At 47.2% G+C, this 16,831-nt stretch overlaps 1 protein-coding gene across 1 annotated transcript in view; it reads left to right on the top strand.

Moving 5' to 3' along the window:
- Positions 1-11,191: 11,191 nt before the first annotated feature.
- The window catches only part of sspo (SCO-spondin), an 89,720-nt gene continuing 84,080 nt past the window's right edge, over positions 11,192-16,831 (top strand). The window contains 9 exon segments of the mRNA XM_065019063.1: positions 11,192-11,324; positions 11,486-11,658; positions 11,877-12,095; positions 12,341-12,506; positions 12,715-12,961; positions 14,255-14,462; positions 14,706-14,800; positions 15,169-15,425; positions 15,864-15,998. Coding sequence (XP_064875135.1) covers positions 11,192-11,324; positions 11,486-11,658; positions 11,877-12,095; positions 12,341-12,506; positions 12,715-12,961; positions 14,255-14,462; positions 14,706-14,800; positions 15,169-15,425; positions 15,864-15,998 — 1,633 coding nt within the window.

Genomic DNA, 16,831 nt, shown 5'->3' with positions numbered 1-16,831 from the left:
AAACAAAGGGTTTAAATACAATCAGGGGAAACGAGGCACAGGTGCAAATAATAATGGGGATCAAGGGAAAACAAAAGGTCAAAAGGCACAATGGGGGCATCTAGTGACCAAAAACCGGAACAACCCTGGCCAAATCCTGACAAGACCTAGATGGTAGCAGAGAGAACAGTCTATGACTAGGGTGGCTGGAGTCTTTGACAATTTTTAGGGCCTTCCTCTGACACCGCCTGGTATAGAGGTCCTGGATGGCAGGAAGCTTGGCCCCAGTGATGAACTGGGCCATTCACACTACCCTCTGTAGTGCCTTGCGGTCGGAGGCCGAGCAGTTACCATACCAGGCAGTGATGTAACCAGTCAGGATGCTCTTGATGGTGCAGCTGTAGAAACTTTTGAGGACCCGATGACCCATTCCAAATCTATTCAATCTCGTGACAGGGAATAGGTTCTGTCGTGCCCTCTTCATGACTGTCCTGGTGTGCTTTGACCATGTTAGTCATCTCCTTTGTCTTGATCACATTGAGGGAGAGGTTGTTGTCCTGGCACCACATGACCAGGTCTCTGACCTCCTCCCTATAGACTGTCTCGTCGTTGTCGGTGATCAGGCCTACCACTGGTGTGTCATCAACAAACTTAATGATGGTGATGGAGTTGTGCCTGGCCGTGCAGTCATGAGTGAACATGGAGTACGGGAGTGGACTGAGCACACATCCCTGAAGGGCCCCTGCGTTGAGGATCAGCATGGCAGATGTGTTGTTACCTAACCTTACCACCCTTACCGGGGCGGTCCGTCAGGAAGTCCAGGATCCAGTTGCAGAGGGAGGTGTTTAGTCCCATGGTCCTTAGCTTATTGATGAGCTTTGAGGGCACTATGGTGTTGAACGCTGAGCTGTAGTCAATGAATAGCATTCTCAAATAGGTGTCCCTTTTGTCCAAGTGGGAAAGGGCAGTGTGGAGTGCAATAGAGATTGCATCATCTGTGGATCTGTTAGGGCGGTATGCAAATTGGAGTGTGTCTAGGGTTTCTGGCATAATGGTGTTGATGTGAGCCATGACCAGCCTTTCAATGCACTTCATGGCTACAGACATGAGTGCTATGGGTCGGTAGTCATTTAGGCAGGTTACCTTAGTGTTCTTGGGCACAGGGACTATGTTGGTCTGCTTGAAGCATGTTGGTATTACAGACTCGGACAGGGAGAGGTTGAAAATGCAATTGAAGACACTTGCAAGTTGGTCAGTGCATGCTCGCTGTACACGTCCTGGTAATCCTTCTGGCTCTGCGACCTTGTGAATGTTGACCTGTTTAAAGGTCTTACTCACATCGGCTGCGGAGAGCGTGATCACACAGTCTTCCCGAACAGCTGGTGCTCTCATGCATGTTTCAGTGTTATCTGCCTCGAAGCAAGCATAAAAGTAGTTTAGCTCGTCTGGTAGGCTCGTGTCACTGGGCATCTCTTGGCTGTGCTTCCCTTTGTAGTCTGTAATGGTTTGCAAGCCCTGCCACATCCGACAAGTGTCCGAGCCGGTGTAGTACGATTCGATCTTAGTCCTGTATTGATGCTTTGCCTGTTTGATGGTTCGTCGGAGAGCATAGCGGGATTTCTTACAAGCTTCTTGAAAGTGGCAGCTCTAGCCTTTAACTCAGTGCGGATGTTGCCTGTAATCCATGGCTTCTGGTTGGGGTATCTACGTACAGTCACTGTGGGGACGACGTCATCAATGAACTTATTGATATTCCAGTCTGTGCTAGCAAAACAGTACTGTAGCTTAGCATCTCCTTCATCTGACCACTTTTTTATTGATTGAGTTACTGGTGCTTCCTGATTTAATTTTCGCTTGTAAGCAGGAATCAGGAGGGTAGAATTATGGTCATATTGCCAAATGGAGGGCGAGGGAGAGCTTTGTATGTGTCTCTGTGTGTGGAGTAAAGGTGGTCCAGAGTTTTTTTCCCTCTGGTTGCACATTTAACATGCTGATAGAAATTTGGTAAGACAGATTTAAGGTGACCCCCCACCCCCCCAAAAGGAAATGAGTCTCTTTATTTTACAGCACCTCCATGGGGAAATTATTTGGTATTGTAAATCTCCTGGACACATACAACATTGTGCCAGTTTTTCTGTTTACTTTGAACTGTTCTCTCTACCTAGCCCTGAAAGGTTTCAACGGATGTGCATTTTACTCCTTAAGAGTTGTGCATGATATTACCAACATGATATTGGTGAACAGAAACATACAGAGTCCACTACCTTCTAGAAAACCATCCAGGGGAACACACTGTGTTGTCCCTGTTCCTCAGCAACACACTACTCTAACCCTATGCGTATCTCATAGAAAACCTGTGGATATCATATGAAATCCTCAAAGTCACTTGAAACTTCAGGCCATGGAGTAAAATACAAGATTATCAGTGTCTATAGAAATGACATGCCATTATACAGTACAGTATGGGTTTGCAGTGTTTACTGGTGCCTGGATTGGCACCAAACTAGTATTTACATACCTCATTTTGCTTATATAAATGATAGCATTGCATGACTTTGTGAACTTGCCATTACAGGTCCACTGTAGAGCTACGAACAGAATTTACTTTTTGTAGCAGGTTACAAAAATGTATGCAGCAGGTTAGGATAATTACGTTAAGGTTAGGAACATGGTTAGAATTACGGTTTGTTAAAATGGTCAAATTCTCCCTGAAACGACACAGAATGACGATTTTTACAATTTATGTGTCACTTCCATCCGTAGCTGTATACCATCTAGCCACAACCCCTCATTATCACAATTCTAATAAAATGAGGGAGCTGTTATAGGACATTATATATTTGCAGGTCTAGCAACTGGGTTAGTTCTGGTATTACCAATGTGTTTCCACAACAAATCACTCTGGCAACCAATAACCTTCAACAACATTCTATCCTGTGCAATTCTACGAATGAATCAATGGATTGTTGATGAATAATGCCAGAGAAGCCGGTGTTTGGAGGATATATTGACACGGGTGTTGTTAGGCCTGAGACCAAGTCCAAACACCGGCTTCGAGGGCATTATCATGGGTGAACAGGGAGTACAGGAGGAGGCTGAGCATGCACCCTTGTGGGGCCCCTGTGTTGAGGATCAGCAAAGTGGAGGTGTTGTTTCCTACCTTCACCGCCTGGGGCCGGCCCGTCAAGAAGTCCAGGATCCAGTTGAATAGGGCGGGGTTCAGACCCAGGGTCCCAAACTTTATGATGTAAAACGGGCTTTATAAATACATTTGATTGATTGATGATGAGCTTGGAGGGTACTATGAAGTTGAAGACTGAGCTATACATATGTATTTCTCCTTTCTCCAGGCGATTGCATCGTCTGTGGATCTGTTGCTGCGGTATGCAAATTGAAGTGGGTCTAGGGTGTCAGGTAAGGTAGATGTGATATGATCCTTAACTAGCCTCTCCAAGCACTTCATGATGACAGAAGTGAGTGCTACGGGGCAATAGTCATTTAGTTCAGTTACATTTGCTTTCTTGGGTACAGGAACAATGGTGGACATCTTGAAGCAAGTGGGGACAGCAGACTGGGATAGGGAGAGATTGAATATATCCGTAAATACTCTAGGCAGCTGGTCTGCGCATGCTCTGAGGACGCGGCTAGGGATGGTGTCTTGGCCTGCAGACTTGTGAGGGTTAATACGCTTAAATGTCTTACTCACGTCGGCCACGGAAAACGAGAGCCCATAGTCCTTGGGAGCGTCTGTGGCACTGTGTTATCCTCAAAGCGGGCGAAGAAGGTGTATAGCTTGTCCCGGATCAGGACTTCGGTGTCCGCCGCGTGGCTGGTTTTCCCTTTGTATTCCGTGATTGTCTGTATACTCTGCCACGTATGTCTTGTGTCTGAGCTGTTGAATTGCAACTCCACTCTGTCTCAGTACTGATGTTTTGCCTGTTAGATTGCCTTACGGAGTGAATAACTACACTTTTTGTATTCAACCATATTCCAAGTCACCTTGCCATGGTTAAACGCGGTGGTTCGCATTTTCAGTTTTGTGCACATGCTGCTAGGTAGGTTTTAATAGTCACAGTGGTGACAACATCCGCTATACACTTCCTGATGAACTCAGTCACCGTGTCCGTAAATACGTCAATGTTATTCTCAGAGGCTACCAGGAACATATCCCAATGAAATGACGTGGAAACAATGTTGATTCATCCAATGTGTGCCCAGTGGCACATAACACTGGGAGATTGATGTCTTATCTACTTCTGTTCTGTGGAAACAAAGTAGTTGGTACCGGAACTAGCTGAATCAAGCATTTAATCACAGTCGATGGAGAATCGGTCTGAGAGTTAACTCACTTCTTTCTCTCTCTGGTAACTAGTGAAGTGTGTTGAAGGGCTGTGGCCGCGAATGGATCCAAAATGGCTGCCATGCTCCAGATGAGAGCTACAGATAGGGGGGCTTTGGTGGCAGCTGTGTTTGTGTCTCCTTTCTCTGGGGGTCAAAGGGTCAGGCCAGGGATATTGTCCGGGTTGAAAACCCCCTGGCTCCTGTCCATTGACATGTTTTATTAAATAAACGCCACTGCCATCCTTCCCGATACGCCTCTCTTTATAGGATTAGTAACAGCACAAACATATCCCTCCATCATGGATGATGTCTCTCTCTCTCTTTGCCTGTACCCCCTCTGTGTCACCCAGTGTCACCCACTTCCCCCTCCTCCTTCCTCCTCCTTCCTCCCTCAGCCCCCATTCCTGCTAGGTCCTGTACCGTTGAACAGGCAGGAGGCCCGAGTGTCACCATCCTTCCACCTGGTGGCCAATGGCGGCCCTCCCAGCTGTGGCCCTCAGGCTTCTCAGCCAATGACGTGCTCCTCAGATGGCACTGTGCTCCTCCGGGAGTCGGACACCGTTTAAAACCCAGTGAAAGGGGCACCCGCCCCTTATAAAGCAACAGATCCCCTTGCTGAGAGTATACTTTCAGGACCTGACAGAGGGAAAGAAAACGAAGATACCTTGATCTAGGAAAGGGAAGTAAATCAGGGGTATACCGTATTAGGATCAACAGTCAAAGGAATAACCCCAGGTTATTGAAGTGCCAAGCTCTATCTGACACCAGTTATATCCAGGTGAGAATTCTATTATTCTACTCATTGCCTTCAGTTGGCTGTATTTTATCCCCAGTTTATCTTATAGTTCTTGAGTTACCGGTGTCATCTCTGCCTATGTAAACATGTATGTGTTGCCTTCGTCACTCAATATAATAAAGGGTTGCACAACCACAGTTTAACATTTTACTCTTGTATGTGTATACATATTGAGAGAAAATGTTTTCCCTCAGAGGTCTATTCCAAGGCATCACAAAGCGGGAGAGAGTGAGCAGTATGTGGACTCTACTGATGTCTCTGCTTGGACTGCGTGTGGTGATGGTGATGGGGTAAGAACTGACCACCGTAGAGTCTAAGAGAAAGGAAACACAAATTATATTGCTTAACATTACATTTACTAAACTATACATCTGTTGGAAGGGGTACTTTTATCAGCCGACAAGTTAATCATATTTACAAATCGTTTCCCCTTTGTTTTTACACCATGGTTCCATGCTTCCCTCTCTTTCACTTCAATTATTTTTCACTCCTCTGTAGCTCAGTTGGTAGAAAAATTGAATAAAATCCCATTTTATTTGTCACGTAGGGCTACACAGTTTACAGCATGTATAAAAGGTGCAGGGAAACGCTTGTGCGATAGCTCACTCAACATTGCAGTATAATAATCAATAATAATAAATCAAAAATAGAAGGTAGTATTCAAAGTAATAAACTGAAATGTAAACGATAGGATATACAGTATAGATTATAGAGCATAAGATAGGATGAACTTTAATGTCCCCAAGGGGAAAAATTGTCTTAGACACCCAGTACTGCTGTATACAAAATAGACACTGTACATTACACACTCAACGTAATACATACATTTCCCGTTTCCCAATATACACGTTCTCCACTTCTCATATAGCCATATACATAATACATATTGCACATTTGGTCAGTGACCTACTAACACAGCCCAGCATTACTTATTGCTGTTCAGGTATTCCATGGACATGGGAATGAAGGAGTGCTTATACCTGTTCAGCATGTAGGGACCCTATAGCGTCTGCCTAAAGGGAGGAGCTGATAGCCTCCTCAGAGTGAGGCACAGGGGATGGGGTCTGAAATAAGTTCCTGCGTGTGTCTGATAACTGTCTGTTCAGGAATAGTCTGCAGGGATGGATGCCGCCTCACACACATTGGCCTTCGTGGCAGTTTGTGTCAGGGGGGCAATTTGAGATTTTAGTTGGACTGATAAATTGCCAAGGCAGACTGTGATGCCACATCTCAGGATAATCTCTTTGAGCGCATTTTAGAAAGGGAGCATTATTTTCTACGTAGGAAATAGAGGCGGTGTTGGACTCTGGTGCAGACACTCCCTACTTGGACCTTCCAGTTAAGAACACCGCCCAGCTGAACACAAGCATGATGCTTGCAATGCCAGGAAAGTGGGTTGGATTCCTTGGACCACCCATATGTAAAAAAAAATGTATGCATGCATGACTCTATGTCACTTTGGATTAAAGTGTCTGCTAAATGGCATCTGTTATTATATTATATTATTCACTTCATTTCATGTTGTTTATCACCACCCCAGGCACTGGTGTGAACACACAGTGGAGGAAAGAGTGGACCGGATCATTTCCCCCCGTCTTCAGCGTGAGGTGGACTGTTCCGAGGTGTACCAATACAACACGCAGGACTGGAGGCTGGATGTGGATAGGATGCGCCACAAGCACGGGGGGGATGACGGCATTGCACTGTACTACAAACAACTGGGCCGCAAGGCTGTCTGCTTCTTATACAAGTAGGGAGATGATTACTAAGACTCCAAAAATGTACTGCAACACCAAAATCTTCAATAATGATATGAAAGCTGCAATGACTTGAATGTATAAGAACAAAATGAAGATGCCAACTATTGAGTGTATTGCGTGTTGCCTTGTGCAGTAATACATATACTGTATGTGTTTTGAACAGACCCGCTGAGATGGAGCCCCAGAGGGTGAATAAGACTGTGAGGGGGTGCTGCGAAGGCTGGGGAGGACCGCGCTGTTCACAGGGTAATAACAACTTTCTATACAGTAGTACTATTCACTTTCCATTGACGCTATGTGTGTCCATCTTAATGATTACATTGGCTATTAGTAGGCTTCTGACAACAGGAGGGACAAAAGAAATGGTCTGCATATTGAGAAGAATTGAACATATTTCCTCATCATTCTGTCTGACTTGCTCCGTTTCTCTCTCTCACACTGTCCCCCGTTTCTGGACCAGGCGTGGGCGTGCGGGGCCACTGCTACTCCACATGGAGCTGCGAGGACTTCCCAGGGGTGCACAACTCCTCTCTGATGCCCATGGAGCAGTGCTGTGGCAGCCTGTGGGGCCTGAGCTGGAGGAACGCGTCTGACCAGACCTGCCTGTCCTGTACCTACACCCTGCTGGCTGGTCAGTGCTTAGGGATGTACCGCTCTCCACAGCACCGCCCTCTCTGCCACTCACAGTATTACACTGATTGAGGACAACATTTGTTAGTGGTCGAATTTGACAGAGGAAAATTGTCTAATTGAGAACAAAACACTGCTCTATATTCTCTAATGGCTTTGAATGTCTAATGTACTTGATAAAGATCACTAGGAGGTCTAGACTGTCAGATGTTTGTCTCGTGGGATTAAAGGCTGAGGTTCTTGGGAACTTTTATCAGAGGAGATTGGTTTTAAATATGTCTTCCAGTTAAAGACAGGCAGTTATTCCTGTGTGGCCTTGACGTGGAGCTGCTTTGAGTCAACATAATGATTCGCATGTGAAGATGAAGGGCAATGAATCTATTTAACACTCTCCATTGACTTTTACTCTCTCCATTTCTCTTAATTTCTCACCATTTCTCTCCCTGACTCTATCCATTTCTCTCCTCTTAGACTCGCAGTCGTCTCCCCTCGTGCGGGGGGGTCATTTGGGGAGCGCCCGGAACCCCCAGGGCTCGGCCACCTGTCTGAGCTGGGGAGGGGCTCACTATCGTACCTTTGACAGAAAGCACTTTCATTTCCAGGGCGACTGTACGTACGTCCTAGCATCGTCTACAGATGGGACATGGGCTGTGTACATAAGCACTGTGTGTAACGGTCGAGGAGACTGCAGCAAGGTACAGTAGGTTACGATGAGCTGAACTATCACTCCTTGTCTCTCCACTGTTTTAGCCTGTGTGTGGAGTGTTCTCCCACAAAGTAGCTTGGTGGATGCTATAGAGTGTGGAGCGCTTTGGGTTGAATAAAAATGCATAATTTCTGATTTGTCATTCTCCCAGGCGCTGAGGATGATGCTGGGATTAGACCTGGTCTCTGTTCACCTCAGGAACTTAACATTAAATGGATTGCTAGTTCCTCAAGGAGAACCGCTCTTTCAAAATGGTAATTCCAACACCCTCTGGTCAGAACAGTTGAAAAGCTTCTCCATTCCTTTTCTTCTGTCTGTCAGTTCTGAAATTGTTGCTAAGCAAGCTCACATTCACCTTCACACAATACTAGCCTGTACCATTACCATTTGTTTTTTTACCATGCCCTCCCCTCACTGTGTCTGTGTACAGGAGTGAGTGTGCATTGGCTGGGGGACTTTGTGTTTGTGGAGAGCGGTCTGGGGGTGCGGGTGAAGTTCGACATGGGCTACACTGTCTACCTGACGGTCACCACAGAACACCTTGCCACCACCAGAGGGTTGTGTGGAGTCTATAACAACAATGCAGACGGTGAGGGGACCAGACAGGGGCTTCCTAGCTTCCTTTCCTTATCTCCTTCCCTTCATGAGTACTGATTGCACCTTACTGATCGCAAGGCTATGACAATGTTGGAACACTAGTGACTTTTTCTCTGTGGTCCTTCAACTATCTTTCCCGTGTCCTCATAGACGACTTCACCACAATGACTGGGAGTGTATCGGAGTACGCTGCCAGTTTTGGGAATTCGTGGCGAGTGCCTGACCATCAGACTGAGGCATAGTACCATCTGAAAACTAGGCTAAATATATACAGTAGAGCCTTCAGAAAGACTTGAGTTTTGACTGTTTCAGGCAATTCTGGGTAATTTAGTTCTCCCACCCTCCTTTCTCAGGGTTGCAACGACGCAGCAGAGCTAGGCCACAGCTGTGATGTCACAGGGGACTCTGCTCTGCGCAGGGAGGCAGAGTCAGTGTGTCACCGGTTGCTGGAGAGCCCCTTTACACAGTGTCACCACAGGGTGAGGAACTCCAACACAAGTCATGCTTTGTGTCAACATGCACCCACACAAACACATACAACTCACTTTCCATATTACACAAACAGATTTCCAACAATATAATATAATATTTCAGCAATGGTATAACAATGGTAACCATAATCCTGATGTGAAACCCATGACTTTGCCTTTCTGGTCAGGTGGACCCAGCGGCCTACGTTGACACATGTCTGTACCTGCACTGCAGCCTGGGGACCAGAGAAAGAGAGGACGCCACGTGTGATACTCTGGCCAGCTATGCCCGCGAGTGTGCCCAACAACACGTCATCATCAGCTGGAGGAGCTCAGGACTGTGTGGTAAGTCCCCACAGCCCCCTGCAGACCTCCAGTATTGGAAAGTACCAGGAAATACCCATTCTCTGTTAGGGATGAACTGTCTTTAACTCTCTCTCTCTCTCTTTCTCTCTCTCTCTCTCTTTCGCTCTCTCTCTCTCTCCCCCAGGGCGTGTGTGTCCGCGGGGGCAGGTGTTTTCCGACTGCGTGTCCTCCTGCCCCCCTAGCTGCTCTTCCCCTCAGCCTCCTGCCTCTGGCCAGTGCAGGGAGGAGTGTGTAGGGGGGTGTGAGTGCCCCTTTGGGCTCTACCTGCATCAGGGGCTCTGCCTGAGGAGGGACGACTGCCCCTGTTTCCACCGCAGACACACCTACCAGTCAGGAAACACCATCCAACAGAGGTGCAACACATGGTGAGTGGCTGGAATTACATGTCCATTATTGGAGGTGTCCTGAAAATGTGGGCAGCCAATGTTATTCTTAAAAGCTTAAAGGGGTCCTCATTAATATGTTGTTTTTTAATGTCCTCTCTTCTGACCCATCCCTCCCTATCACCCCCTTCATACCTTTCTTTTCTCTCTCTCATTGTCTCTCTCTCACCCCTCTCTGACAACCCCCCCACTCGTACTTGCTCCCTCTAAAACGCATTCTCTCTCTCTGTGTCCCCCATCTTAGTGTGTGTCGAGCAGGTGCCTGGCAGTGTTCAGGGGAGAAGTGTGCTGCCCAGTGCAGCCTGATGGGTGGTCTGCAGGTGTCTACCTTCGACAAGAAGAGGTACTCTCTGCAGGGAGGGGACTGTGGCTTCACTGCCATAGAGGTAAGATGCCATCAGGAACCGTCTCTATGGTAACTGGATATAACTAAAAGTTAACCCAGAAGAGTCTAAGCCGGGGGAGGGGTGGGGGAGGGGGTGCTAGTAAGCTATATGGAATTGTTTAAAGAAACAACCGACATATACATGTTCGTGAGAGTAAAAACCTTTACACAGAGGAGTCATATTGGTATGTAAGCCCAAACGGTTCAGGCGTTACAGACAAGAAGTTGTACCGACTTCAGACAAGTCCCAAGACACTTGTGAGGGTCGTAGAGCAAAAGGGAGACCACCATCATGTTCGTGAGAGTCTCATCTTTCCACAGAGATGACAAAAGTTTGTAGGCCACACCGTTCGGACTCTACAGACTCTCGCTCTAGCTCTGTCACTTTTCACCGCAGATGCGGAAGTGCTACGTAGGCGGATGCGATGGATTGAGGCACAACCAATGCAAAAATAAACATCTAAACTGACATAAACTGACAGATTTCTATGGGGATTTGTGTATTATGCGAAGTTAAAGGCACATTTCCTGTAGAAAGTGTCACTCAAGACATCATCTGACATTTTCCCATTGTTTTATTACATATTGCTCCTTCAGAATCTGTCAGTAATCAAACCCCGATGGCTCTTGTGAAAAGTCAGGCTTTTGATTAGCTGTGAGTTAATTGGAGACATCTTAAGTTTTTCTTCCTGCAATTTGTAGATCACTAAGACATATCTATGTGTCTTTGCTAGTGTGTCTAAGTCTGTTTATTAGAGGGAAAACAGTTGTTGTGTATATGCAGGACTTTGTGGACAGGAAGCTGGTAGTACGCATTCGAGGTGGAGAGTGTGTGCTGGGTGGCGGACAGGGCTGTCTGAGAGAGATGTCTGTCACCGCTCTACGTACCACAGTGACCATCACCGACACAGGTGGGCGGACATTACTTCTGTTTATTGCCATTGCATTGGTGTTGTCTGTAACGTGTTTTTAACCAGTCAATCACTCAATCAACCAATCAGTTTGAACTGGCTGGGGCAGAGCCCTCTATGCAGGAAAACAAAAGATGTGGTGCATTGTTGTCCTGTTCCAGGTGCAGTGACACTGAATGGCCAAAGGGAGGCGCTGCCAGTGGTGACTGGGGACTTGGTGGTGCGGAGGTCCTCATCCTCCTTCCTGGTGGTCCAGACGTTCGGTGCACAGCTCCTGTGGCATCTGGACGGGCCCCTGGCCCTCATCACCTTGCAGCCTGGCTTTGCTCACAAGGTAAAACTCTACCTTGCTCCCACTAATTCTTTACCAAACCAAGGTCCTGCCTCTATGGTTGTATTTACACAGGCAGCCCAATTCTGATCTGTTGCTCAATTATTGTCAAAAGATCTGACTGGTTCAAAATACCAATTATTGTCAAAAGTTCAGAATTGGGCTGCCTGTGTAAATGCATCCTCTGTGGTGGTATTGAATTGATGTGTGTTTTCCTCCAGATCCGAGGGTTGTGTGGTACATTGACCTGGAATCAGCATGATGACTTCACCACTCCCGAGGGGGACGTAGAGAACACTGTCTCCTCCTTCGCTGCTAAGTTCACCACAGGGGACTGTCTTCCCCCCCAGGATGCTCCGCCGGACCCCTGTGGCTCCTACAGCCAGAGGAGACAGTATGCAGAGGGTGTCTGTTCTGTCATACACAGCCCTGTGTTCCAGGTGTGTGTGTGTGTGTGTGTATGTGTGTGTGTGTGTGTGTGTGTGTGTGTGTTTGTGCGTGTGCGTACGTGTGCGTGTGCGTGTGCGTGTGTGTGTGTGTGCGTGCGTGCGTGCGTGCGTGTTGCTCAATACAAAAGCACTGTCTTGTCTTCCAAGTAAAATGGTAAATTTTGACAGTGTTTAAATGTAAATATCGTTCCAACAATGAGTGTATTTCTCCATCTCTCTCTCTCTGGTCTCTGGAGGCCTGTCATGACATGGTGGAGAGGGAGCCCTACATGCGTCTGTGTCTGACCGAGGTGTGTGGCTGTGGCCCCCAGAGGCCCTGCCAGTGTACTGTCCTCACCGCCTACTCCCGCCACTGTGCCCAGGAGGGCGTGCCTGTCAGCTGGCGCAACCACACCTTCTGCCGTAACAGCCAGTGTTTATATACCTAATACGCTACACAATGTTCCAATGTCAGTAGGGGGTTTGACTATCGTCAGAAATATTGGGGGCACAATCTGTGTAATGTCAAAGGTTCTGAAAATGAGTAGTTAAACACTCCGATCAAATATGAAAACCCTTTTTCCAATACGTTTTCCAGTATGTTTTCCAATACTCTTCCACTCCCCTCCAGCGGTGCAGTGTTCAGGGGGACAGGTGTACCAGGAGTGTGGTCGGCCATGCGGTGGTTCCTGTACTGACCTCCGGCAGGGCTGGAGCTGTGAGCTGAGCAACCGGAGCTGCGTGCCAGGCTGCCAGTGCCCTCCAGGCCTGGCACAGGATGACAAGGGCCAGTGTGTGCCCGTCTCCATGTGCCCATGCATGCGGGGAAACAAGCTGTACCAGCCTGGTAGTACCGTCCATAACAACTGCAACACCTGGTTCGTGCCTAGGGGTCAAGAGTCAAATGACTTGTTGAATGCCCTGGTTTATCTTTTCCCCACTCAACCCAACAATGATCCTGGGCTTTTTAGTATGTTTCATTGTCTACTTTTTTTTTCTCTACAGAAGATGTTGCATTGCAACACTTTCTTTTGAGACACAGGGTGACTTGGCTGACCTGGTGTCTGCCCAATCATTCCTCACACACCAGATACAGACCCAAGCAATATCCCTATCATTCTAACCTTACAGATGGAAAGAGAGAGAAAGAAAGAGAGAGAGACGGAAAGAAAGAAAAAGCAGAGAGAAGGAAAATTAGATACAGAATGGCATAATAATTAACTTAGTTACCCGGTCGATTTTGACAATCTCTGCCATAAATGCTGTGTCTCTTTGTGACCGACACGGCTTGTGAAGGCGGCACAGCATGTGAAGGTCTTTATCGTCTGAAGCTGGTGAACAGCTCTCATAAATGGAAGGTAGGCATGAGTCAGCAGAAGTTATCTTTGATCTCAGCGCAGATAGGCCTAAGGCAGATACAGAAATACTTTGTCTACCAATGTAACCATTGCAATTTGTAGACACTGTAGAATTAGGTTTGTCGCTAAAAATCGGATGAAAGCAAACATTGTGTCAACTGTGTGGTTGTTCAAGCTCAAATGAGTTATGGGCCATTGTTTATCGCAGTAGTGCATTCATTGGGCAAATTATTCACTTCCTGGTGACACTTTACCATTGGGGTCCATTTATAAACCTGCGTTCATTAATAAATAGTGAATGCATCTTTTTAAACCTAGATATACGTCTCCATGTATGTGAAGGTTTTTTTGCAAGCAGGGGCATGATATGGTACTGTGATATGTAACGGGGTTATACTTCCATTGTGTTATCTGTTCGTCCCTCATCCAATCTCAGTGGTGTAAGAGCTCTGATGAAATCACCCTATGGTCTGCTCTCTGCTACATCAGGATAGGTTGATTTCATTGCATCTCTTTGCCACATAACAGCAAGAGTCAACGGGCTGGTGCGTACTGGTTATGTAGCCCTGAACAGCAGTCATTGAATTTCCACCCATGACTTAGCTCTAACTGACATTTTAATTACCTGTTTGAACATAGTGTGGTAATGTGGAGTTTGAATTCAGCTTTAGGATTGGCTTAGATAATTAATATATTGACCTGTGCACATATACCTTGAGCGTGGTGTTGCACAAGCTAGTGTCCCCCCCCCACACACACACTTATTTTTCTGTCTTTATCTCTCTCCCATCTACTTTCCTCCCCTCATTGTAGTGTGTGTGAGCGTGGGGTATGGAACTGCACAAAGGAGGTGTGTCCAGAGGTAGCCCAGTGTCCAGGCTCTCTGGTCTTCTCTCCCCGCTCCTGTTTACTCACCTGCTCCAGTCTGGACGCACCGGGACAGGCATCCCCTGGACCCCCAACCTCCCCCTGCCAAGAGCCACGGGCAGGCTGTGTCTGCCCCCAGGGGACCGTCCTGCTGGTGGGCCCCTCCCTCCTCCTACCTGGATGTTTGTTCCTCCCATCTCAGCACATAGAGAATGAAGTAGAAATGTCTCAGCAATTAAAGATTACAGTGAATAACTCCAGACACAAACGAAGCATTAAAATGTGTCACCCCTCAGCTATAGACAATCAGCTTTAATATTGCAGATAGAATGTGGCTTCTATCATTGTAATTGTCTGCATTATTTCCGTTCCCCTATATATTTTCCTGCCACCCCAGGGTAATCACTGTGTCCTCCCAGAGCAGTGTCCGTGTCACCATAATGGTCGACTGTACTACAACAATGACACAATCACCAAAGACTGCAACACGTGGTAAGCACCTAGGTTAACATGTGTTTAACACATGGAGGCAATAAACAGTTCACTTTATAACCATAAAGAACACTGAACTCTGAATGGCAATACAGTGGATCCTAAAGGAATAGTTCAACCCAAATTCTACGTTTTTCAGTTGGCTGTATACTGTGCCGAAGTGGTCTGAAGTCCATTTCTATGATGTCTGTTCTGATGAAGCTATTAAACTATATGCATTAGGAGAAATCTGCAGGCTTCGATCCAAAATTATTAGAATACATTGGCGCTATGGAATTAGATGGTATCAATATTTTAAACGCTTTAAAACAAAATGCACATCAGTGTCTTTAACTCCTCATTGCCTGGGATTTGGTCTTTCCCTACAGCATATGCAAGGAGCGCCGCTGGCACTGCGGCCAGTCCCTATGTGCGGGGACCTGCGTGGCAACGGGTGACCCTCACTATGTGACGTTCGACGGACGCTGCTTCTCCTTTCTGGGCGACTGTGAGTATGTGCTGGCGCAGGAAGTGGGCGGTCTGTTCAGTGTGACGGCGGAGAACGTGCCCTGTGGCAGCACGGGGGTCACCTGCACCAAGTCAGTCAGCCTCAGTGTGGGCAACACCGCCATCCACCTGCTAAGAGGTAAGGGAGGGAGGGTATGGGGAGAGAGGGAGGGAGGAAGGGGGAGAGGGGGAGGGAGGGAGAAGGACAGAATGGGAGTGGGAGAAGAGAGGGGAGGGGGTGGAAGGGGGTAGGGGTAGAGGGGAGGGAGCAGGGAAGATATGTGGGGTAGAGGTAGGGAGAGAGGGAGGGAGGATGGAAGGGGAGGGTAGATGGAAGGAGTTGGGATGAGAGGGAGGGATGAGGGAGAGGGGGAGGGTAGAAGGAGGGAGTTGTGACAAGAGGAAGGGGGTGGAGTTTGGAGGGTGGATGGATGGTATGTGAGAGAAGATACTTTGAGAGATATAAATACAATGTTGCATGTTATAAAGTCACTCCTCGTGATGTTAGCTATAAACATAACAGGATGAAAACAATACAGACTAAAGAAGTTCACCATTATGTCCCTGTGTGTGACAGGTAAAGCCGTGACAGTGAATAGCATGCCTGTGACTCTCCCGAAGTCGTACTCTGGCAGCGGTCTGACTCTGGAGAGAGTGGGTCTTTTTGTGTCCCTCTCCTCCCGCCTGGGGGTCACTCTGCTCTGGGACGGAGGTAGGGAATACCAAGACACACACAACCCCCCCACACACACACACACACACACAGACACATACAAACACACACACACACATAAACACAAACACACACAGACACACACACGCACTGGTGATCATTAGTGGAGCATGTTGAGAGCTTCAAGTTCCTTGGTGTCTACATCACCAACAAACTATCATTGTCCAAACACACCAAGACAGTTGTGAAGATATGCAACTGTTCAGGGAAGTAAGGAACCAATACACACAGTCAGTAAGGAAAGCAAAGGCTAGCTTTTTCAAGCAGAAATTTGCATCCTGTAGCTTTAACTCCAAAAAGTTTTGGGACGCTGTAAAGTTCATGGAGAACAAGTACACCTCCTCCCAGTTGCCCACTGCACTGAGGCTAGGTAACACGGTCACCAATGATAAATCCATGAAAATCGAACATTTCAATAAGCATTTCTCTATGGCTGGCCATGCTTTCCTCCTGGCTACCCCAACCCCGGCCAACAGCTACTTGCAAGAGCCTCCCCAGCTTCTCCTTCACGCAAATCCAGATCGTAGATGTTCTGAAAGTGCTGCAAAACCTGGACCCGTACAAATCAGCTGGCCTAGACAATCTGGACACTCTCTTTTTAAAAATATCCGCCACCATTGTTGCAACCCCTATTACCAGTCTGTTCAAACTCTCTTTTGTATCGTCCGAGATCCCTAAAGATTGGAAAGCTGCCACGGTCATCCCCCTCTTCAAAGGGGGTGACACCCTAGACCCAAACTGTTACAGACCTATATCCATCGTGCCCTGCCTTTCTAAAGTCTTTGAAAGACAAGTTAATAAACAGATCACTG

This window comes from Oncorhynchus nerka, linkage group LG6, assembly GCF_034236695.1.
Source record: "Oncorhynchus nerka isolate Pitt River linkage group LG6, Oner_Uvic_2.0, whole genome shotgun sequence".
NCBI lineage: Eukaryota > Metazoa > Chordata > Actinopteri > Salmoniformes > Salmonidae > Oncorhynchus > Oncorhynchus nerka.
Note: the sequence above shows the minus strand (reverse complement) of the source record. Positions and strands in the feature narration are given on the sequence as shown.